Raw genomic sequence first — 22,456 nt, 5'->3', positions numbered from 1 at the left:
ATGTACCATTTTCTTCCTTTTTTCCTTGTCCGCCATCTTCTTTCATGACCCACACCTCCGTCTCTATTGTTTCCCTTCTTACCAATTTTGCTGGTGTAATTCGTTTAAAAAAAATCTGATATGCCTACTTGTGTCTTTGAAAATACATTTAAAAAATACATGTAAAAAGTTAAATGAAGGCTATGCATTTTTTGTAAAAATGTATGGACAGTGTTGAATATATGCTACGTCATAAAATGAGATTAGGCTATATTGAAGTGCCCCTTTCCTCAAATATCCTGTTTTGTCATTTTAGTACTGTCCACAAGCTGCTAAACAGAAACGATAGGCATACATGCAAAATATTTTGCCTATAGAGTAAGATGATGGCAGGGTATTCATTTGATTTTTCTTGAATGTGGGGTAATTTGTCACATGAACATATTCAAACCCCCAGTATTTGGGAAACAGATCAGTGGTGGGCGCCTGGGTGGCCTACCCTCTTGGAGAACTACTGTACCTCTAGGCAGGATTTTCTATGGTCATATTCTAAAGGGATAGTTTACCCAAATGAATTACATATTTACATGTTGGTTTCTTATGGACAAGGAAAGACTGCAATCCATGCTATGGTTAGCCACTGCCACCAGCAATTAATATTAGCATTTTCTAACCAAAAAAAATGTAATTCAATGTCCCCCAGTTAGCAAAAACGAAATGTCATGCCCAAATAATCTAGAATTAACTTCACCAAGTCCTCGAGTATGTATTCAACTTTAAAAGAATCCTGAAAACACTTGACCTGTGATGTTTTAACATGTTTATTCAACCCTGGTCATGGGCCTAAACCATGTGAAAATATGTAGAATTGCAGGACATTTGCTTTAAAACAGATTGTTCAGGAGGGGGTTAGGGCCCCCTGGTTAAGGGTGGAGCCATTTGCGATAAGAAATCACACTCCAAGCTACTCCATTTTCAAAAGTTGGCAGCCCTTAACTCAGAAATGAGCGAATTCGGATTGTAAATTGCATATAGGTAGGTGGGCGTTCAATACATTTGGGTTTCGAATATTAAAGCAAACGCGTAAGTGTTCATTCGCAGCAGGGTTTTGCGCGAAAGGAAAAAGGAATGTTCATTTGTGGACGGGGATAGGAGTCGTCTTTCTCCGCCATTTTGTGACAACAAGAAACGGAAAATATAGCTAGCAAAGAACCGACCACAGGTAATTAGCTAGCTGAACATTTTGGGGGGAAAACATAATTTAAGCCGATGCATATTGACATTTATTTGAGGTCATAATTAAAAATAGGCAACACTTCCTTGTAGACTGAATTCAAAAGTGGCTCGTAACGTGACGCTGGTCAATGCGAGGTGTTAATTGTATATATTTTTAACATGCTCGTTATTCTGTTAACGTTAAGCTAGCTACCTACTTTTAGCTAACAGTTGGATAGCCATTGCATATTTATCCTGCTAACTCGATACTTTAAAATGACACAGCTACATATTAACAGTTGTAATAGAATGGTGTTTTTTAGTTAGGTAACCTTGAAGTAGCTAACGTTAACAGTAGTGCAAATCCACAAAACTTAACATTGATACATGACGGCTAACGTTAGAGCTAAAGCAAGCAAACAATGCATCATACAGGCATATGCAAATTCAGATATTTTTATTATTTCAACTTGCTAACAACTGTACCTAGTTAGTTGGTGTATTCTATGGTAGCAGTAGCTAACTTAACTAGCTAGCTAATCGTGTCCACACTGAAAGTGAAACTGCCAACCCACCGTGCGGTAGAGGTGTGCGCCTCAAAGGAACTGCGAAAAGAAAGTTGTCCGAATATTTGCAAGTTCTGCTGTACCTAGCAGTTCATTCGACCTCAAGTATCATTGAACCGAACTTCTTGCTTTTGAAGCTTCCACTGAATTAATTGCTACTGCTTTCACTTTCCTTTCAGAGTTCAGCATGACGAATGAGGAACCCCTTCCAAAGAAGGTGAGAGAGAGACTATTAGGAAACCAAGTGTCTCAGTATTGATCATGTTATGCAGCTAAAGACTTCTACTTGCTGACTAGAGTATTCCTATCTTCCTCATTCAGGTTCGCCTCAGTGAATCTGACATGAAGACCCTGACCCGAGAGGAACTGTGTGTGAGGTAAATGGATAACACTGCTGTAGATGGAGGACAAGTGTGTTCAATGTTAAGCAGGACAATGGAACAAGTTAAAATTCACCTAAGGCTGAAAATGGCAAAAGAACATTGGCTATACTGGAACACTAGCGTGAGCCCACAGCAAATGAATGGAATTGAACGTTCGCAGAGCCTGTTTTGGCTGGAGTGATGCATATAATTCAATTTTGTCAAAGTGGCACAACAACAATCTGTTCTTTGGACGAAACTGAAAAATAACAACTTGTGTAGAAAGTAACATCTGCACCTCGATGGTGCCAAGTGTGCTTTTGTCTGCATAACGAGTAAGTAGGGGGAAAAATGGCAACTTCTAACTATTTCTGGTCTAGCGTTTGATGACAATGGAATACACGGCCCAGCCTTACATAATTAGAAAGAGGAGATACTCATGATTTAAAATGGTTATAATTATAAAAAATCTAAATATACACATTGAGATATTTTGCGAAATAGACAGACATACCTATATTTACCTCAGTTCCATGAGTAATTTTTTTGTTGCTTACCTTTTAACTACAAACACGGTGGGCGGCTCTCCATTGCCAACAATGGCAAAGAAGGCATTGCGACGTAGAACGATTCTTCCTTTAGCCGCCTTTCCTTCCAGTTCTCTGCTGCCAATGACTGGAACGAACTGCAAAAATCACTGAAGCTAGAGACTCCTCTCCCTCACTAGATTTAAGCATCAGCTGTCAGAGCAGCTCATATACCATCCAACTACCTCATCCCCATACTGTATTTATTTATCTTGCTCCTTTGCACCCCAGTATCTGTACTTGCACATTCATCTTCTGCACATCTACCATTCCAGTGTTTAATTGCTATATTGTAATTACTTCGCCACCATGGCCTATTTATTTCCTTACCTCCCTTATCCTACCGCATTTGCACATACTGTATATAGACTTTTTCTACAGTGTTATTGACTATGTTTGTTTGTTCCGTGTATAACTCTGTGTTGTATGTGTCGCACTGCTTTGCTTTATCTTGACCAGGGCGTAGTTGCAAATGAGAATGTTTTTCTAAACTAGCCTACCTGGTTAAATAACGGTGAAATAAAAATAAAACAAGCTGGGAATAGAACGTTCTGAAAGGGAGTTAGTGCCACGGTGCTCAATAGCACTAATAGGAGCTGGCAGGGTGAAAAATGTCCTAAAATAAGGCCTGTTTTTTTTGTGTGTGATTACTTCAAAACTACGGCAGGCAGCTGGGGCATATGGTAATATTATGAAACTGGGCTCCACAGAGGAGGCAATGAACTAGTTTTTGTCCGATAAAAGCATTGTTAAAAATGTAATGTGTCCGGCCTATCAATGTGTTCATGTTTATTATTTGTCCTTTAGGTGGAAACAACATGAAGCCTATGTCCAGGTCCTGGAGGTGAAATATGCTGATCTGAATTGTAAGTGATCCACAAATGTAGGCCTACTCCAACATTTCATCAAGTCATCATTCAATACCAAACTTTGGGGGGTACAAATCCACACTATTGAAGTTTATTTTTGTTGTGGTATCAAGGAAACCACTAGGTACAACCCTAAATCCAGAAACATGGGCACCCTCATAGATGTTATCCTGACCAACTTGCCCTCCAAATACACCTCTGCTGTTTTCAATGAGGATCTCAGCGATCATTGCCTGCATTCGCTATGGGTCCGCGGTCAAACGACCAGCCCTCATCACTGTCAAACGCTCCCTAAAACACATCTGCGAGCAGGCCTTTCTAATCGGCCTGGCCCAAGTATCCTGGAAGGATATTGACCTCATCCCGTCAGTAAATCAAATCATCGAATCAAATTTATTTATATAGCCCTTCGTACATCAGCTGATATCTCAAAGTGCTGTACAGAAACTCAGCCTAAAACCCCAAACAGCAAGCAATGCAGGTGTAGAAGCATGGTGGCTAGGAAAAACTCCCTAGAAAGGCCAAAACCTAGAAAGAAACCTCGAGAGGAACCAGGCTATGTGGGGTGGCCAGTCCTCTTCTGGCTGTGCTGGGTGGAGATTATAACAACATGGCCAAGATGTTCAAATGTTCATAAATGACCAGCATGGTCAAATAATAATAATCACAGGCAGAACAGTTGAAACTGGAGCAGCAGCACAGCCAGGTGGACTGGGGACAGCAAGGAGTCATCATGTCAGGTAGTCCTGAGGCATGGTCCGAGGGCTCAGGTCCCCCGAGAGAAAGAAAGAAAGAGAGAGAGAAAATTAGAGAGAGCATACTCAAATTGACACAGGACACCGGATAAGACAGGAGAAGGACTTCAGATATAACAAACTGACCCCCGACACTAGCCCCCCGACACAAACTACCGCAGCATAAATACTGGAGGCTGAGACAGGAGGGGTCAGGAGAGGATGCCTGGTCGTTCTTTAAAAGTGCTTTCCCCACCATCTTAAATAAGCATGCCCCTTTCAAAAAATGTAGGACTAAGAACAGATATAGCCCTTGGTTCACTCCAGTCCTGACTGCCCTTGATCAGCACAAAAACATCCTATGGCGGACAGCAATAGCATCGAATAGTCTCCCGGATATGCAACTGTTTAGGGAAGTCCGGATATGCAACTGTTTAGGGAAGTCAGGAACGCAAAGGCTAGCTTTTTCAAACAGAAATTTGCACCCTGTAGCTCTAACTCCAAAAAGTTTTGGGACTCTTTAAAGTCCACGGAGAACAAGAGCACCTCCTCCCAGCTGCCCACTGCACTGAGGCTAGGCGACCGATAAATCACCGATAAATCCATGATAATCGAACATTTCAATAAGCATTTCTCTACGGCTGGCCATGCTTTCCTCCTGGCTACCCCAACCCCGGCCAACAGCTCCGCACCCCGCACCCCTCGCAGCTACTTGCCCGAGCCTCCCGAGCGTCTCCTTCACCCAAAACCAGATAACTGATGTTCTGAAAGAGCTGCAAAACCTGGACCTGTACAAATCAGCTGGGCTAGACAATCTGGAGCCTCTCTTTCTAAAATAACCCGCCGCCATTGTTTCAACCCCTATTACCAGTCAATCACTCATTTCGTCCGAGATCCCTAAAGATTGGAAAGCTGCCGTGTTCATACCCCTCTTCAAAGGGGGTGACACTCAAGACACAAACTGTTACAGACCTATATCCATCCTGCCCTGCCTTTCTAAAGTCTTTGAAAGCCAAGTTAATAAACAGATCACTGATCATTTCGAATCCTACTGTAGCTTCTCCGCTGTGCAATCCGGTTTCCGAGCTGGTCACAGGTGCACCTCAGCCATGCTTAAGGTACTAAACGATATCATAACCGCCATCGATAAAAGAGAGTACTGTGCAGCCATCTTCATCGACCTGGCCAAGGCTTTTGACTCTGTCAATCACCGTATTCTTATTGGCACACTCAATAGCCTTGGTTTCTCAAATGACTGCCTCGCCTGGTTCACCAACTATTTCGCAGTTAAGTGTGTCAAATCGGAGGGCCTGTTGTCCGGACCTCTAGCAGTCTCTATGGGGGTACCACAGGGTTCTCTTGGGCCGACTCTTTTCTCTGTATGTATATATTTTTTTAACCTTTTATTTAACTGGGCAAGTCAGTTGAGAACAAATTCTTATTTTCAATGACGGCCTAGGAACAGTGGGTTAACTTGCCTGTTCAGGGGCAGAACGACAGATTTGTACCTTGTCAGCTCGGGGATTTGAACTTGCAACCATTCGGTTACTAGTCCAACACTCTAACCACTAGGCTACACTGCCGCCCCCATATATCAACAATGTCGCTCTTGCTACGGGTGATTCCTTGATCCACCTCTATGCAGACGACACCATTCTGTATACATCTGGCCCTTCTTTGGACACTGTGTTAACTAACCTCCAGACGAGCTTCAATGCCATACAACACTCCTTCCGTGGCCTCCAACTACTCTTAAACGGTAGCAAAACCAAATGCATGCTTTTCAACCGTTCGCTGCCTGCACCCGCCCGCCCGACTAGCATCACTACTCTGGACGGTTCTGACCTAGAATACGTGGACAACTACAAATACCTATGTGTCTGGCTAGACTGTAAACTCTCCTTCCAGACTCATATCAAAAATCTAGAATCGGCTTTCTATTTCGCAACAAAGCGCCTTCACTCACACCGCCAAACGTACCCCAGTAAAACTGACTATCCTACCGACTACTATGCCCACTGACTATCCCCTACTGACTATCCATCCGTTTTGTTACCAAAGCGCCTCATACCACCCACCACTGCGACCTGTATGCTCTAGTCGGCTGGCCCTTGCTACATATTCGTCGCCAGACCAACTGGCTCCAGGTCATCTACAAGTCTATGCTAGGTAAATCTCCGCCTTATCTCAGCTCACTGATCACGATAACAACACCCACCCGTAGCACGAGCTCCAGCAGGTATATCTCACTGGTCATCCCCAAAGCCAACACCTCAGTTCTCTGCTGCCAGTGACTGGAACGAATTGCAAAAATCGTTGAGGCTGGAGACTTACATTTCCCTCACTAACTTTAAAGATCAGCAATCTGAGCAGCTAACCGATCGCTGCAGCTGTACATAGTCCATCTGTAAATAGCCCACCCAATCTACCTACCTCATCCCCATATTGTTTATTTACTTTGCTTCTCTTTTGCAAACCAGTATGACTACTTACACACCATCATCTGCTCATCTATAACTCCAGTGTTAATCTGCTAAATTGTAATTACTTTGCTACTATGGCCTATTTATTGCCTACCTCATGCCATTTGCACAATGTATATAGACTTTTCTATTGTGTTATTGACTGTACGCTTGTTTATTCCATGTAACACTGTTGTTTGTGTCGCACCTCTTTGCTTTATCTTGGCCAGGTTGCAGTTGTAAATGAGAACATGTTCTCAACTAGCTTACCTAGTTAAATAAAGGTAAAATATAAAACTTGGCTCCTTTTCAGTTGACATGATGGTGAGGTTAACCGTTATATCTGTCCTTTCACTGTTTCAGCGAATGATGTGACAGGGCTGAAGGAGTCTGAGGAGAAGCTGAAGCAGCAGCAGCAGGAGGCGTCACGCAGGGAGAACATCCTGGTCATGCGGCTCGCCACTAAGGAGCAGGAAATGCAAGAGTGTACAGTACGTACCCCACTGCAATACGTCCTGCAGTTTTCCCAAATTAGCAGACTGCAGGATATGTAGTCCTTCCCCTTGGCCCTCCATTTACACGTTCATGCATGCCTCCACCATGCATTGCATTCTCAAAGTAATCAGATCCCTTTACTTTTTCCACATTTTAATACGTTAAAGCCTTATTCAAAAATGTATTTTAAAAAGTCCTCATCAATCTACACACAATATCCCATAATGACAAAGTGAAACAGGTTTTTAGACATTTTTGCAAATGTATTTAAAAATAAAAGACAAATGCCTTGACATGAGACTTGAAATTGAGCTCATGTATATCCTGTTTCCATTGATCATCCTTGATGTTTCTACTACTTGATTGGAGTCCACCTGTGGTAAATTCAATTGATTGGACATAATTTGAAAGGCACACACCTGTCTATATAAGCTCCCCCAGTTGACGGTGCATGTCAGAGCAAAAACCAAGCCATGAGGTCGAAGGAATTGTCCATAGAGCTCCGAGACAGGATTGGGTCAAGGTACCGATCTGGGGAAGAGTCCCAAAAAATGTCTGCAGCATTGAAGGTCCCCAAGAGCACAGTGGCCTCCATCATTCTTAAACAGACTCTTGCTAGCGCTGGCCACCCAGCCAAACTGAGCAATCTGTGGAGAAGGGTCTTGGTCCCTGACCAAGAACCCAATGGTCACTGACAGAGTTTCTCTGGAGATGGAAGAAACTTCCAGAAGGACAACCATCTCTGCAGCACTCCACCAATCAGGCCTTTTATGGTCGTGGCAAGACGGAAGCCACTCCTCAGTAAAGGCGCATGACAGCCCGCTTGGAGTTCACCAAAAGGCAACTAAAGGACTCTCAGACCATGAGAAACAAGATTCTCTGGTCTGATTTAACTCTTTAGCCTGAATGCCAAGTGTCACCTCTGGAGGAAACGTGTCACCATCCCTACGGTGATGCATGGTGGTGGCAGAATCATGCTGTGTGGATGTTTTTCAGCGGCAGGGACTGGGAGACTAGTCAGGATCGAGGGAAAGATGAACGGAGAAAAGTACAGAGATCCTTGATGAAAACCTGCTCCAGAGCACTTATGACCTCAGACTGGGGTGAAGGCTCACCTTCCAAGAGGACAATGACCCTAAGCACACAGCCAAGACAACACAGGAGTGGCTTCGGGACAAGTCTCTGAATGTCCTTGATGGGCCCAGCCAGAGCCCAGACCTGAACCCGATTTGAACATATCTGGAGGGACCTGAAAATAGCTATGCAGCAACGCTCCCCATCCAACCTGACAGAGTTTGAGAGGATCTGCAGAGAAGAATGGAAGAAACTCCCCAAATACAGGTGTACTAAGCTTGTAGTGTAATTTCCAAGAAGACTTGAGGTTGTAATCGTTGCCAAAGGTGCTACAACAAAGTACTGAGTAAAGGGTCTGAATAGTTATGTAAATGTGATATTTCAGTGTATTTTTTTATAAATGTGCAAACATTTGTAACCTGTTTCTTTGTCATTATGGGGTACTGCTAAAAACCGCTCCTCGTTTACAGGTAAACTACCACTCCAAATTTGCTCCATTCATTCAAATGACCATTTAACCAACACTCATCTATTGTTGTGACTACCTGGACCTATCATCTGGTTTTGAAGGATTAAAACCAAACCATATGATTTGAATGACAAGTATTTTAGTTAACATGAAAGGTGACTGTAAGAAGTGCTCAACATTTCAAATAGGCTATATGTCGTAATAAACAGCATATAAACACTAAATAGCTCAGGAGCGAAGGAACAAATGTATTATTGAGGTTAGATTATTAGCCTGTTATATCAAGGCTAAAGCCTGCAAAGAGGAGCAGGCCAGAGCTGTCTTATAAACTAGTCTAACAAGGTGTCTTGAAGTAAAGCATTTTTCAGTAATGATTTACAAAGGTATATGAGTATTGTGTAAGCATGATATTGTTTTCAGCTATGGTAATGGCCACTGTGATGTTATAGCACTGTTAGGAGCCACATTCATTGCCTCTTATGCAGGGGTGAAAGTAAGGTGGTCCGGTACTGCATTCTGGCAAAATAAATATTGGGGGTACTCTGTACCGGTAAAATAAATAGTGGGGGTACGCCGTACCGGTAAAATAAATAGTGGGGGTACGCCGTACTGGTAAAACATGAGCTTATCACGGTTTAATACAACATGCCCCAAAAAACTATAGACTACTACACCATTATTTGACACTACTGCATGTCCGCCACATGAAACAGTGAATTGACTGGAAACGGGGAGGTATACGCTCCAAATTGTGTTGTGGTTTGAGGAGAATGCTTACATTTTGCCAAGGTGGAGATGAGTGGCTGAGACGCTTGTGGACATTGCGGGCTGAACAGTAGCTGAGACCAAGGCAAGCGGACAACAGTGGATGCAACTATTCAGGCTACAAGTGTAGGCGTAATGACAATTGCAGAATGTCATTACAATGCACGTAGGTGTTTTGCAGTGGTGGAAAAAGTACCCAATTGTCATGACTCAAGTGAAAGTCACCCAGTAAAATACTACTGGAGTAAAAGTATAAAAGTTTTTGATTTTAAAATGTACTTAATCGCTAAAATATACTTAAGTCCTAAAAGTACAAGTATAAATCATTTAAAATTCCTTATATTAAGCAAACCAGACGGCACAATTCTCTTTTTTAAATTTATGATAGCCAGGGGCACACTTCAACACTCAAGACATAATTTACAAACAAAGCATTTGTGTTTAGTGAGTCTGCCAAGTCAGAGGTAGTAGGCATGACCAGGGAAGTTCTCGTGATAAGTGTGTGAATTGGACAATTTTCGGGTCCTGCTAAGCATTCAAAATGTAATGAGTACTGTTGGGAGTCAGGGAAAATATAAGGAGTAAAACGTACCTAATTTGACTAGAAATGTAGTCAAGTAAAGTTGACAAAATTATAAGTAGTAAAGTACAGATACGACTTTAGTACTTTAAAGTATTTTTACTACTGGTGTTTTGTGACTGATGTCGCTTTCCATTTGTCAAATTGCGGCTGCACTGCTGGGGTTTGGATGCTAAAATCAGTATGTAAGAAAGGGATGTACGTGGGTAACCTACAGGAGTGCCTTAAGTGGTTGTTTGACAATCCGGTGAAAACATAATGACTTGTTACTTATGCCACATTAAAAGGCATAGGCGGCATGTCCATAAGGCTATGGGAAGCTTCCCCTAAAGTAAATTGAATGAAATTGCCAAAATTATATCCTAAAAGCTTACTCCTGTCTATACAGAAATAAATAAAATCATTCAGAATAGGCTACTACATTAGAAAGCAGGATTTCGCCACAGAGGATCATTAGGTTGTTGTTTTCTCATTTGTTTTGCATAGCCTACAGTTGGAAGGGCCCGCCGTTGGGCAGCGTGTGCTGCAAATACCAAATTGTTGAGTGAAAAGCAGAAAACCAGTCAAGCATCACAATATTTAAAAATACAATCGTGGAAAAACTGTTTGGAAAGCAAATGGCTGTTGCTGTAAAGATATGACAATGAAAAGACTCCAATCAGGGTTTTTTTAAAGTTATTAAAATTCTTAAGCTTAATTGAGCGAACAGTAGCCATCTTATTGGTACCAGCGGAGAACATCGGTCATATCCCCGGTGAGTGTGCACGTTCACCGTCTTTATTCATGCGTCAGTGCCACTTGTTTGTTTTTGGACAATTTCCTCCTCCAGGTTAGATGGACGTCATATTGTATTTGTCTCCCATTTTTTGGTAGGCCAATCATATGGATCGGACATTGTTTTTCTTTATCTGTTTGTCAGTGTTGGCAGATTAGGATACCCTGTAATTTTTGTTATTTAAAAAAAAATTGTGTGCGCATTTGGGTGTCCCGTACCGGTAAGAAATGACATCTACTTTCACCCCTGCTCTTTTGTAAATTCAGTCAATGTAATTTTATTGGGAACTTGTACAAACCTAAGGATGGATTTTCTAAATGGAGTTTGTGCTTGTGTCTTTTATTGACACCTGTCTCTTTTTCAACCTGCAGACCCAGATCCAGTACCTCAAGCAAGTCCAGCAGCCCAGTGCAGCCCAACTGCGGTCGTCCATGGTAGACCCGGCCATAAACTTATTTTTCCTCAAAATGAAGGGCGAACTGGAACAGACTAAAGACAAACTGGAGCAGGCCCAAAATGAACTGAGTGCCTGGAAATTTACACCAGATAGGTAAAGACGATCAAAATAACTCTTTCCCCCCCCCCCCAAAAAAAAAAGCCAAGACATCCTCACACCCCCCACCCCCACTGCAGGCATGCAGGAATCATGGTGGGGGGGGCAAGGCTGAGAAATGCTGTACTCACCACAAGACTCAAACTTGACCAAAAACTCAAACACAAAAAAAAACTGGCATCCATATTTTGTGTACTCTTTTACTGTCCCCCAGCTACATATCACATAATCTAAACTGAATGAAAAAGACAGTATGGTCAGGTGACACTTGTTTCAGCTCTATCTCCCCCCTCACCGTCCAGGGGCCCTGAAGGAGTCGGAACTGTTCCTGAAGAGGTGGTCACGTCCGAGACGGATATGCCCTGCCCCCTCAGCCGAAGCCAGACAGTTGCCTTATTAAATGTGGGGTTATGGTGGAGAATGAGGCAGTCTTGAGCAATCTGCCGGAGCAGGGAGAGCACCCCTAGCCTAAATCACCAATTGAACATTTGAAAGACAATGCCCCGCTAGCTAAAGACATTTTAACAGTGGAAAACAGCTCACTCGTACCCGCTAGTGCTCCTGAGACTCTAAGACTCTTGGACAGATTGTAGAATACAATGAAAATACTGTGGGGAAAGCTCTAGAATAAGATGTAAGACTTTGGAAGGAGGGGCCAGTAGAATGTTTAAGAATCTGGGGGAGGAGCCAGATCCTTAGTCCAGAAGTGACTATGGTTGAGGCGTGGGCGAGCGAGGGTCCGATCGCCTATATCTGATCATGGGCCCGCATACTGGTAGAGTGTATTTACATGTTTTATTTTGTGAGTTTCATATGCTGCGGTTTCATTTACTTTCCTCTTTTGGTTCTCTGATGTGCTCTTGCGCTCGCTGCAGTGTGTCAACAGAGCCATTTGCTCTGTTAGATTTGGTGCCCTTGAAAAAATAACTGGTAGGCTACGATGATTCCGAACTGTTTTTTCTAAAACCTATACACAACTGCAGTTGGTGCTTGAGTGTTATTTTCTCATAGTGATTACAAATGTGTGAAACAAGTAATGTTACAACTTCATGAGAATGTACAGTACCAGTCAAAAGTTTGGACACACCTACTCATTCCAGGGTTTTTCTTTATTTGTACTATTTTCTACATTGTAGAATGATAGTGAAGACATCACAACTATGAAATAACACAAATGGAATCATGTAATAACCAAAAAAAGTGTTAAACAAATCAGTATGTATGTTATATTTTGAGATTCTTTAAAGTAGCCACCCTTTGCCTTGATGACAGCTTTGCACGCTACTTTGAAGAATCTAAAATATATTTTGTTTTAACACTTTTTGGGTTACTACATGATTCCATATGTGTTTTATGTACAATGTAAAAAAAAGAAAAAAACTTGAGTAGGTTTGTCCAAACTTTTGACTGGGACTGTATTTATTCAGTGCAATATGTTGTTATTTGTGTAATTTGTTGTTCACCCCCCCCCCCCCCTAGCCAATGACCTTTTTGAACTTTTTTTGTGTTTGTGGTGGGGGGGGGGTTCAATTCCAGTTAACATTCTAGGGATGATATGAATTTGTCATAGTAATCTATGGGCAGTCTGCAATTAATTGATTTATTTTTCAATTTCAAACAACAGCACAACTAGGTAAACAGCCTATATCCAGCCTTGGATATCTGGCCATCAATATAGGCTAGTTACAACACTCGTACAGTTAAAATTACAAGAGCCCCCCCCCCCAAAAGAAAATAATGCACATGCGTATAAGCTTTTGTCCTCAGTTTTCTTTGCAATATCCATTGATGTGCTTTGAATTATTGTTCCGGTAATGTATAATGCCTTGTATTGGATAAAGAGTTCAAAAGTAAAGATTGAGGTTGGGTGGGAACGACTGGTAAAATTGCAAGGATCTGAGGTGTGGTTGCTGAAGAAGCATTGATGAGGTATGATTCAGAGGAAGTAACATTACATTTGCTAATGGCAAACAAAAAAATAGTTGATAGCCCTTGAACTATTCAGGTAGCATCCAAAGTAACAAGATTGTGTGTTTTATAATCCTCAATCGGCTGCTCCTTCAGTTTCTGCTAAAGGCTCGCACCAAATGTGGATGTAGCGTTCGTCTGCTGATCGTTTAGCGCACTGTGTTTTAGGGACCGCCCGCTGTAGATGTCTGACTAACAAACATTTTTCACCTGATTCTACATGTAAAATCGGTGTGCACTCTGTTCGCAAATTGTGTTGAGGTGCTAAGTATTCTCAGCCAGCAAACGCTATTGGTCTGTCTGAGCCCTAAGTACTATAGAAGAAATATGTTTTGTCATGCTAACTACATTTATATCTCCGGTGACCTTGACCAAAGTACTGACTAACTCGTTGGTTGTGACAGACTGGGATTTTTGATGGTGTCGTTTGCTGTTGAAAGTACAATTGGGCGTGTAGAAACCAAAAGTATGGTTGTTGAAATTGGGTACTTTAACTTGGTGGGTCATTCATCCTGGTGGGCAGTGTAGGCCTGCTTCTAGTAGTAGAATGTGCATAGGGGTACTCAAAAGGTAAAGGTACTGTATGCTACTTTATAAGAATGTTGCTGTTTTATCATCTATGGGGACTTTACTGGTATACTTTTCTGAGCCCAAAACTGTCTCTGGTATCTTCAACTGTACTCTTTTTGGAAATGGAAACTTGCTGTATGGATGGACCAAATTCATAGTGTTAGTGGATGGGATGGTGGTGTTCCAGGTCTTCTTATTTGCAGTCGGGCAGGTGTACATCTCATCTACATGTGGATCCTGTAACGCTTAACAACTCTCTAATTTGATCTGTGGCTCATGACTGCAAAAATGACAACCTTGAACAACACCTGGTTGGGTCACTGGACTGATTGGGCTGTCCCTGTCCTTGCCTGTGGGCGGTGTTTGGCTGGGCCCTGGTTCATTTTGTGATTTGAGGCCTGTCTACCTTGCAGCCAGACGGGGAAGAAACTCATGGCCAAGTGCCGGATGCTGATCCAGGAGAACCAGGAGCTGGGGAGGCAGCTGTCTCAAGGACGTATCGCCCAACTGGAGGCAGAGCTGGCGTTGCAGAAGAAGTACAGTGAGGAGCTGAAGAGCAGCCAGGATGGTGAGAACACAATAGCCCACCTCCATCTACAGTCAAATAGCATCTGCATTTCTACTTTGCCATAAAGGTTAAGCTTGAAATGTAACATTTCAGCACAGCGAAGACCCATGGGTGCTTTGTAGCTCCCCTGGTTATTAGACTGTGCTACATTAAAGTGTGGTCTGTAACCTCTGCATTGGAGGAGCTGTATTCTCCTCCACATGTATTCAGCAGACCAGTACATTCAGATGCAGGAACTTTGTTACAGCGTTTCTTAGACATGTTTCTAATATTCAATTAAACCAAATGTATTCTCCCCCTGGCAAAAAAACTGTTTGCCAACATTTAACTGGGGCTCTTTGTCTTGATCCTGACTGTGTTCCATCTCCCTGTTTTCTGACCAGTGGCTTTGTCTGTTGTCTGTTTCTGTCCCTCCCAGAGTTGAATGATTTCATCATCCAGCTGGATGAGGAGGTGGAGGGCATGCAGAGCACCATCCTGGTCCTCCAGCAGCAGCTTAGGGAGACCCGTCTGCAGCTCTCCCAGAACCCAGCTCAGGCTGCCTCTGTTGGGGCAGGGCCCAGCAGGACTTCACCCTCCAGCTCCTCTGCCGAGCCCCCCAGCCAGGCCGAGCAGACCTTCACCCCCTCTGTCCAGCCAGGGAAAGACTGCGAGAGGGTCTCCAACGGACCTAGCAACTGTAGCTCGTCCTCCCAGAGGGGCGCAGCAGCCACCCCCAGCCTGTACCGTGAGGTCAGCAGCACAGAGGAAGACTTTCCTCCGTCTCCCATGGTTTCCAGCCCCGGCGAGGGCGAGACTAAACTCTCCAACCACTCAGAGGCGGCGGGGGGCCTGACTAGTGACGGTGCAGGGGGTTTCGGGAGCCAGCTGAGTGCAGGGTACGAGAGCGTGGACTCCCCTACTGGCAGCGAGACGTCCCTGACGCAGCACTCGAATGACACAGACTCCAACACCGACCCCCATGAGGAAAAGGCTGTTCCAGTCATCAAGGGCAACAGGACTGCTGGGTTGCGGCACGCTCAGAACGGCCTGGACTCAAACGGGGGCGCAGTTTTGTAATGTACTTTATAATAACACTGTCTTTTTCTTTTTATATGAGACCCAAACAAAAACAATGAACACATAGTCGGTAACAGTAATGTTGTCCAGAATTAGTGTATTCCTCCCCCCCTTTCCTATCGTGATACCTCTGCCACAACTTAAAGAAAATCATTGCATTACTAAACCGGAACATTATGTGAAATATATATGTAGATTTGAATTTAGTTTTTTGTATGATTCAAGATAGATATTATTTTTCTTCCATCTCTTGTTTATTTGAACCCATAACATTCTTCTTTTGAACTTATGACAAACTCAAATTGTCACATCTGGTGGTGTATTCATGTTCAATAAAAGTCAAACCACAGTTCACTTTTGGAGCTTTGCAGTGTTTAAGGATTTCATCTTTTAGATGTTGACCTGTGTTTTTGTTTTAAATTCAGTTTGTAGGTTTCCATCCTTTGCAAAATGTTTCAGTTTGACTTGTGTAGTTTCTACGCAATGTACCTTGTTGAATTCATTATTCTGACTTCCATCCTTTTCATGTACTGACCAATATCAATAAAGACTTAAATATGACCATGATTGGATTTTTCTTGTTTTTCAACATAGGTACTGTTAAGCCTTTGTCAATTGAATTGAAAGTGTATGAAACATTTAAGAACGCCTTCCTAATATTGAGTTGCTCCCCCTCAATTTGTCTCGGCATGGACTCTACAGGGTGTTGAAGTCTTTCCACAGGGACACTGGCCTATGTTGACTCCAGTGCTTCCCACAGCTGCCAAGTTGGCTGGATGTCCATTGGGTGGTGGACCATTCTTGATACACACGGGAAACTTGTGCTTGAAAAACCCAGCAGTGTTGCAGTTCTTGACACAAACCGGTGCACCTGGCACTTACTACCATATCCCGTTCAAAGGCTCTGAAATATTTTTCTTGCTCATACACCCTCTGAATGGCACACACACAATCCATAATTTTTCTTGAGGCTTAATTCTCCTTTAACCTGTTTCCTCCCCTTCATCTACACTGACTGAAGTGGATTTAACAGGTGACATCAATAAGGGGTCTTAACTTTCGTCTGGTCAGTCTCATGGAAAGAGTATGTGTTCATAATGTTTTGTACACTATTTCCTGTATTGTAGGGAAGCAGAGAAGCTACAGCTAACTTCCTACATTTCTACCCATTTTGTCATGGAGCAAAGAGAAAAATGTGCAGTTTTTTAGCTATTCTAAAAAAATGCCATGTGGCTGGGATTTTTACATTTATAAAACATTTCCTGCTATTCTACACATTTTGCCATGAGGCTGAGAGAAAATGTTGCAGTTTTATAGCTAATTTCCTGTAATTCTAATTTGTTTTTCCATGGTTTATGAGGAAAGCAATGTCTGTCTACACCATGCTGGCATCAGGGGGTGTGTGGTACGCCATTGATGTCAGCATGGTGTACAGACTGAGCTACAGTCAGACATTGCTTCACAGCCTGTGTGGCTGCCAAAATCATGTCTGAAGTCCTCCTAGCCATTGGGTGGTGCTTTCGTCAAATATCTGTCCCTGCTACGGCCAGGGATCTTCGTGCTGGTTGCCGAAGGAGGATCTCTTTTGTCATTCAAATGAATCAACATGCTTGAGTCCATTTACAAGTTCAGTGTTTCAGACAGATAGCAAGCCGGCCACTCTTAACACGGAAGACACAAGAGAACCGAGCAGCACAGTGAAATCTGAAGGATTACCAGCTTGCTGTCAATATGAACACTGAGTCTGTTGTCATCGTTTCTGCTGCAAGGACACCCATTGGTAAATAAGTTCTGAATGTGTCTGATTCCACACTAAGGCAATATTTTTCAACATAGCTGGCTACCTGTATCAATAAGAATTGCCTGTATGTATATTTATTTGTTGCATTTCCTTATCACACGAGATTGGTTTTGTAGCGATGCTGACGTTCCTTGAACGATCGCGCACATTTTTCCAGTCCTTGTTTTGACAATGTTCTTATTTGTTCAACAACATGTTTTAATGTTTTTGAACCTATCAATTGAACTGACCATGACTGTCGTTCATTGTCGCGAGCTACCTCCTGACCAGGATTTTCAATGGTTCGCTTATGCTGAACCTTGATTGGTTGCCCCACCCTCTGCCCAGATTCTCGAAACAGCGATTGGCTGTTGGTCATAGTACCATGGACCCGCAGCTACAGTATTGGCGATAGGCTGGAGATCAAACCGAATGGGGTTGGGCGTATTTTAGTTGGACGGTGTCTTTGCAACCTTTAATCAATCAATACATTTGTTGATGATAATGTCTGTTATCTTGTTGTCTGATGTAATTCAGTGGGAGAGTGCTGTCACACCATGGAATCAGTACTAATGGCCAAGTGCATTTCTCAAAACCCAGCTACCCGTTATAAAGCAATCAATGCCCTGCTCTTTTTGTGGATACTGAATATAACGTTATTTCTCAACTTTATTCTTCTGTTTCACAGGGTCTTTCAATGGTTCTCTGTCAACTGTGCCCCTCCAAGATCTGTGCTCTGTGGTGATCAAGGATGTCCTGAAGAGAGCCAACCTTAAGCCTGAGGCGGTGTCTGAGGTCATCATGGGGCACGTTCTGACAGCAGGTAAAGACCATCTGGAACGGAACCCAGTCTATTTATTATAGCTGTTTATCAGCGCTGACCTGCTAGCTACTTAGTTAATAGTTCCATGTGGCTCAGTTGGTAGAGCATGGTGCTTGCAACACCAGTGTTGTGGGTTCGATTGCCACAGGGGACCAGTATGATAAAGTTAAAAAATGTATGCTCTCACTACTGTAAATTGCTTTGGATTAGAGTGTCTCCTAAATGACAAATTTAAGTGCAGTGGTTCCCAACCTTTTTTGGTTAATGTACCACCAATGGATTTTTGCACTGCCTGGAGTTCCCCTAAAGTATCCCCTCATGTGCATCTTCAATTACCCCCTGTGGATGGGTCGATTACACCCAGGGGTTCTAAACTCAGCAAAAAAGAAACTTCCCTTTTTCAGGATCCTGTCTTTCAAAGATAATTTGTAAAAATCCAAATAACTTCACAGATCTTCATTGTAAAGTGTTTAAACACTGTTTCCCATGCTTGGTCAATGAACCATAACCAATGAATGAACATGCACCTGTGGAACGGTCATTAAGACACTAACAGCTTACAGACGGCAGGCAATTAATGTCACAGTTATGAAAATGTAGGACACTAAAAGAGGCCTTTCTACTGACTCTGAAAAACACCAAAAGAAAGATTCCCAGGGTCCCTGCTCATCTGCGTGAATGTTCCTTAGGCATGCTGCAAGGAGGCATGAGGACTGCAGATGTGGCCTGGGCAATAAATTGCAATGTCCGTACTGTGAGACGCCTAAGACAGGAATGTCAGTGTTCTGCCAATGGCCAACGAAGAGCCCGGATCTCAATCCCATTGAGCACGTCTGGGACCTGTTGGATCGGAGGGTGAGGGCTAGTGCCATTCCCCACAGAAATGTCCGGGAACTTGCAGGTGCCTTGGTGGAAGAGTGAGGTAACATCTCACAGCAAGAACTGGCAAATCTGGTGCATTCCATGAGGAGGAGATGCACTGCAGTATTTAATGCAGCTGGTGGCCACACCAGATACTGACTGTTACTTTTGATTTTGATCCACACTTTGTTCAGGGACACATTATTCAATTTACGTTAGTCTATCTGTGGAACTTGTTCAGTTTATGTCTCAGTTGTTGAATCATGTTATGTTCATACAAATATTTACATGTTAAGTTTGCTGAAAATAAACGCAGTTGACAGTGAGATGACGTTTCTTTTTTTGCTGAGTTTTGTACCCCTGGTTGGGAACTAGCCATTCTAAGCCTCTGATATCTCACTTGCAATCATTCACTTCTCACGCTCCCAATCCTTTCCTCTAATCTCCTCTCCTCCCCAGGTCATGGGCAGAACCCAGCCCGTCAGGCCAGTGTTGCGGCAGGTATCCCCTACCCAGTGCCTGCCTGGAGCTGCCAGATGGTGTGTGGATCTGGGCTGAAGGCAGTGTGTCTGGGCGTTCAGTCCATCCAGACTGGAGAGTCAACCGTGGTGGTGGCTGGAGGCATGGAGAGCATGAGCAGGGTAAGATGGAGGGAGAAGGAGGGATATGAGAGATGATGGAGAGAAGGCGAGAGAGGAAGGGGGGTGTAAGTGAGAGAAAGATGGGGTGAAATCAATACCATTCTACCAAATGTCCCCATTAATCGGCAATTACTCTTTCCCCTTTGACCCCCAGGCTCCCCACACAGTGCAGATGCGGGCTGGAGTAAAGATGGGCGACACCACCATGCAGGATTCTATCATCGCTGATGGACTGACTGATGCTTTCCACTGCTACCACATGGGCATCACAGGTCAGAGGACCAGAGTTATAGTTATTGATATCAATGTGTAATGGGAGATTCCAGGTGAAACAAAGGGAGAGCAGTCGCTGATAATATTAATCGCATATCAATCCGGTTGCACCAAAGCAGAGAAAATGTCTAGCTGGCCTTTTGGAGACAGGCCCTTTATATTCTAATCAGACGGCACCGAGTGTTACCTAAACACCAGCCCGAGAGGCTTGTAGGAAGTTAAATTCATGGTCTAGTGACCATCAACCTGTGTCACAAACAGAACACTGGAAATCAGGTGTATTACAGAAAGGAAAATATGCTAAATATTGTGTTAATGACTCTTAACTGAATATGAACTTTATTCATCTTACACAATGTAACTGATATTTTTCAGTTCAATAAGGAGGATCATTGGGGTGTCTTAATCCAGTAGGGAATGTTGTCTTCATTTTCTGGATGTAGCTGAGAATGTGGCTAAGCAGTGGGGTGTGAGTCGCGAGGCTCAGGACCAGTTTGCCACCCAATCCCAGAACAGGACCGAGGCTGCCCAGAAAGCAGGACATTTCGATCAGGAGATTGTTCCGGTCATGGTGCCGTCCAGAAAAGGCAAGGAATTTGTTGTGCTGGTCTATGAACCCCGAGACCTCAAGTGTGCTCAAATCACTTACGGCTGGGTGCATGACCCAATGGTTCTTATATCGCTAACCACCATTCCTTAAAGTGAATTAGATGACCAACGCCTATTATTTCTCTGCTTAATTAAATAATTATTACAAATGTAGATGTTTCATGAACTATATTGTAACATTCCGCTCTCCTCAGGCCCAGTGGAGGTGAAAGCAGATGAGTTTCCTCGCCATGGCAGCAACATGGAAGCCATGACTAAACTCAGGCCCTGCTTCCTAAAGGACGGCAGCGGCACCGTCACCCCCGGCAACGCGTCAGGTACGCAGGGGGCACTCATCCTTGACGCACTGTGATGTCACTGATCTCTCTCAACTCAATTATCCTTTGGAAGGTTACCAGTTGACCATTCCAATTACATTATGTCTGCTGATTCTCCTGGCAGTGATCTAGATTCTACATGGTCATGACCTTGACATATTTCAGTTGGGATACAGAGTTGCATATCGCCAAACATTTTTTTTGTTGTGTTATATTAATTGCCATGTATTCCCTCAGGTATAAATGATGGAGCTGCAGCAACTGTTCTAATGAGCCAATCAGAAGCTCAGAAGCGAGGCCTCAAGCCAATGGCCAGAATCACCTCCTGGGCTCAAGCCGGCCTCGATCCTGCAATCATGGGAACTGGGCCTATCCCAGCCATCAGGAAAGCGGTGAGAACCAATCAGCAAATGTTCCGATGTGTATAACTCTAGAATGACTAGTGTATAATCCTTTTCATTTGAAAGAATGTTCACTGATTCTTTACCAGGTTGCAAAGGCCGGTTGGCAGCTGGATCAAGTGGACCTGTTTGAGATAAATGAAGCGTTCGCTGCCCAGTCCATCGCTGTAGTGAAAGAACTCGGACTCAACCCAGATAAGGTAACTTGATGAACCATTATTTCAACACTATTGTTTGGGGCAAACAGTTGAATTCCACATCTTTGGTCTCTCTCCCCCTGTACAGGTGAATGTGACTGGAGGTGCCATCTCCCTGGGACACCCCATAGGCATGTCTGGCTGCCGGGTTCTGGTGACCCTACTGCACGCGCTCCAGAGGACTGGGGGTCAGAGGGGTGTGGCTTCTCTCTGCATTGGGGGAGGGATGGGCATTGCCATGTGTGTAGAAAGGGTGTGATTGAATACAAGTACACTGATGCTGCATTCAGGATCACCTTATTGGTCTTAAAGGGAACGTTTAGAATGCTTTATTACACAACTTGTTTCAGCAGTGGTGGTAATTAATTTGTCACGTCGCTGAAAATTATGTAATTAGGTGAAGAAAGCAGCAAAGGTCTATTGTGGACCATCCAATACTGGTCCTTCATTTTCCATAGCAACATATAAGGTTTAGAAGCTAAATTCTTTCTGCCTGTGTGAACCTAGTCATTGGGCAACATATGTTAGTATTTTTCCCATCAGCAAATAACTATCAACTGCTAAACAAAGGTTTACATGACTGGACTTGTTCACACCCAACCTAATGAGAATGCAGCCTTCCCCTTTGTCCTGTTCTCTCATGGAATGACAGCAATGTACCGTAATGCTTTATGAACTGTAGAATGTGGTTTAAGACAGCAGCCTTCCTTAAATATACAAGTGCCCAAAGACGGCGTAAACTTGCAGTACCTTAGCCTGCAGTATCCTGTTTTAGGTATGAATGTACTGTTTATTACATGTCCACTTTCCAATACAGAATAGATGAACTGAAATTGTGCTTTTTCAAAATGATGTAGTTTGATTTGCTATTACAACTACATGTTTGTTTTATAATAATACAGAC

At 43.2% G+C, this 22,456-nt stretch overlaps 2 protein-coding genes and 1 non-coding gene across 4 annotated transcripts; all 3 read left to right on the top strand.

The window, feature by feature from the left end:
- The first annotated feature begins 897 nt into the window (after positions 1-897).
- Positions 898-16,211, top strand: LOC123995266 (WT1 associated protein). Of its 2 annotated transcripts, none has more exons than XM_046298750.1 (8): positions 898-1,014; positions 1,940-1,977; positions 2,082-2,137; positions 3,517-3,575; positions 7,138-7,265; positions 11,304-11,482; positions 14,437-14,591; positions 15,010-16,211. In XM_046298750.1, exons 2-8 carry the CDS (start codon positions 1,948-1,950, stop codon positions 15,648-15,650), a joined length of 1,248 nt encoding a protein of 415 aa, XP_046154706.1. In that variant the 5' UTR covers positions 898-1,014; positions 1,940-1,947; the 3' UTR covers positions 15,651-16,211. The 2 variants fall into 2 exon arrangements, with proteins under 2 accessions (XP_046154706.1, XP_046154705.1); XM_046298749.1 differs by having other exon boundaries at positions 902-1,201.
- On the top strand, positions 14,682-14,816 carry LOC123996000. Its single transcript, XR_006831946.1, has one exon. It is a non-coding gene; the product is annotated as a small nucleolar RNA SNORA22 (small nucleolar RNA).
- A 994-nt stretch (positions 16,212-17,205) lies between the features above and the next one.
- acat2 (acetyl-CoA acetyltransferase 2) lies at positions 17,206-22,385 on the top strand. Its single transcript, XM_046298748.1, has 9 exons — positions 17,206-17,430; positions 18,119-18,253; positions 19,574-19,755; positions 19,910-20,027; positions 20,472-20,615; positions 20,832-20,954; positions 21,192-21,346; positions 21,445-21,555; positions 21,641-22,385. Exons 1-9 carry the CDS (start codon positions 17,382-17,384, stop codon positions 21,809-21,811), a joined length of 1,188 nt encoding a protein of 395 aa, XP_046154704.1. The 5' UTR covers positions 17,206-17,381; the 3' UTR covers positions 21,812-22,385.
- The last annotated feature ends 71 nt before the right edge of the window (positions 22,386-22,456 follow it).

Source organism: Oncorhynchus gorbuscha, linkage group LG14 (assembly GCF_021184085.1).
Source record: "Oncorhynchus gorbuscha isolate QuinsamMale2020 ecotype Even-year linkage group LG14, OgorEven_v1.0, whole genome shotgun sequence".
NCBI classification, from domain to species: domain Eukaryota; kingdom Metazoa; phylum Chordata; class Actinopteri; order Salmoniformes; family Salmonidae; genus Oncorhynchus; species Oncorhynchus gorbuscha.
This window is presented reverse-complemented; position numbering and strand designations above follow the sequence as displayed.

Coding starts and splice junctions, on each gene's coding strand:
- LOC123995266 (XM_046298750.1), top strand. CDS start 1,948: ATGACGAATGAGGAACCCCTTCCAAAGAAG. Junction 1,978..2,081: donor AGGAACCCCTTCCAAAGAAG/GTGAGAGAGAGA, acceptor TTCCTCATTCAG/GTTCGCCTCAGTGAATCTGA. Junction 14,592..15,009: donor GCTGAAGAGCAGCCAGGATG/GTGAGAACACAA, acceptor TGTCCCTCCCAG/AGTTGAATGATTTCATCATC.
- acat2 (XM_046298748.1), top strand. CDS start 17,382: ATGAACACTGAGTCTGTTGTCATCGTTTCTGCTGCAAGGACACCCATT. Junction 20,616..20,831: donor CATGGTGCCGTCCAGAAAAG/GCAAGGAATTTG, acceptor CGCTCTCCTCAG/GCCCAGTGGAGGTGAAAGCA. Junction 21,347..21,444: donor TCCCAGCCATCAGGAAAGCG/GTGAGAACCAAT, acceptor ATTCTTTACCAG/GTTGCAAAGGCCGGTTGGCA.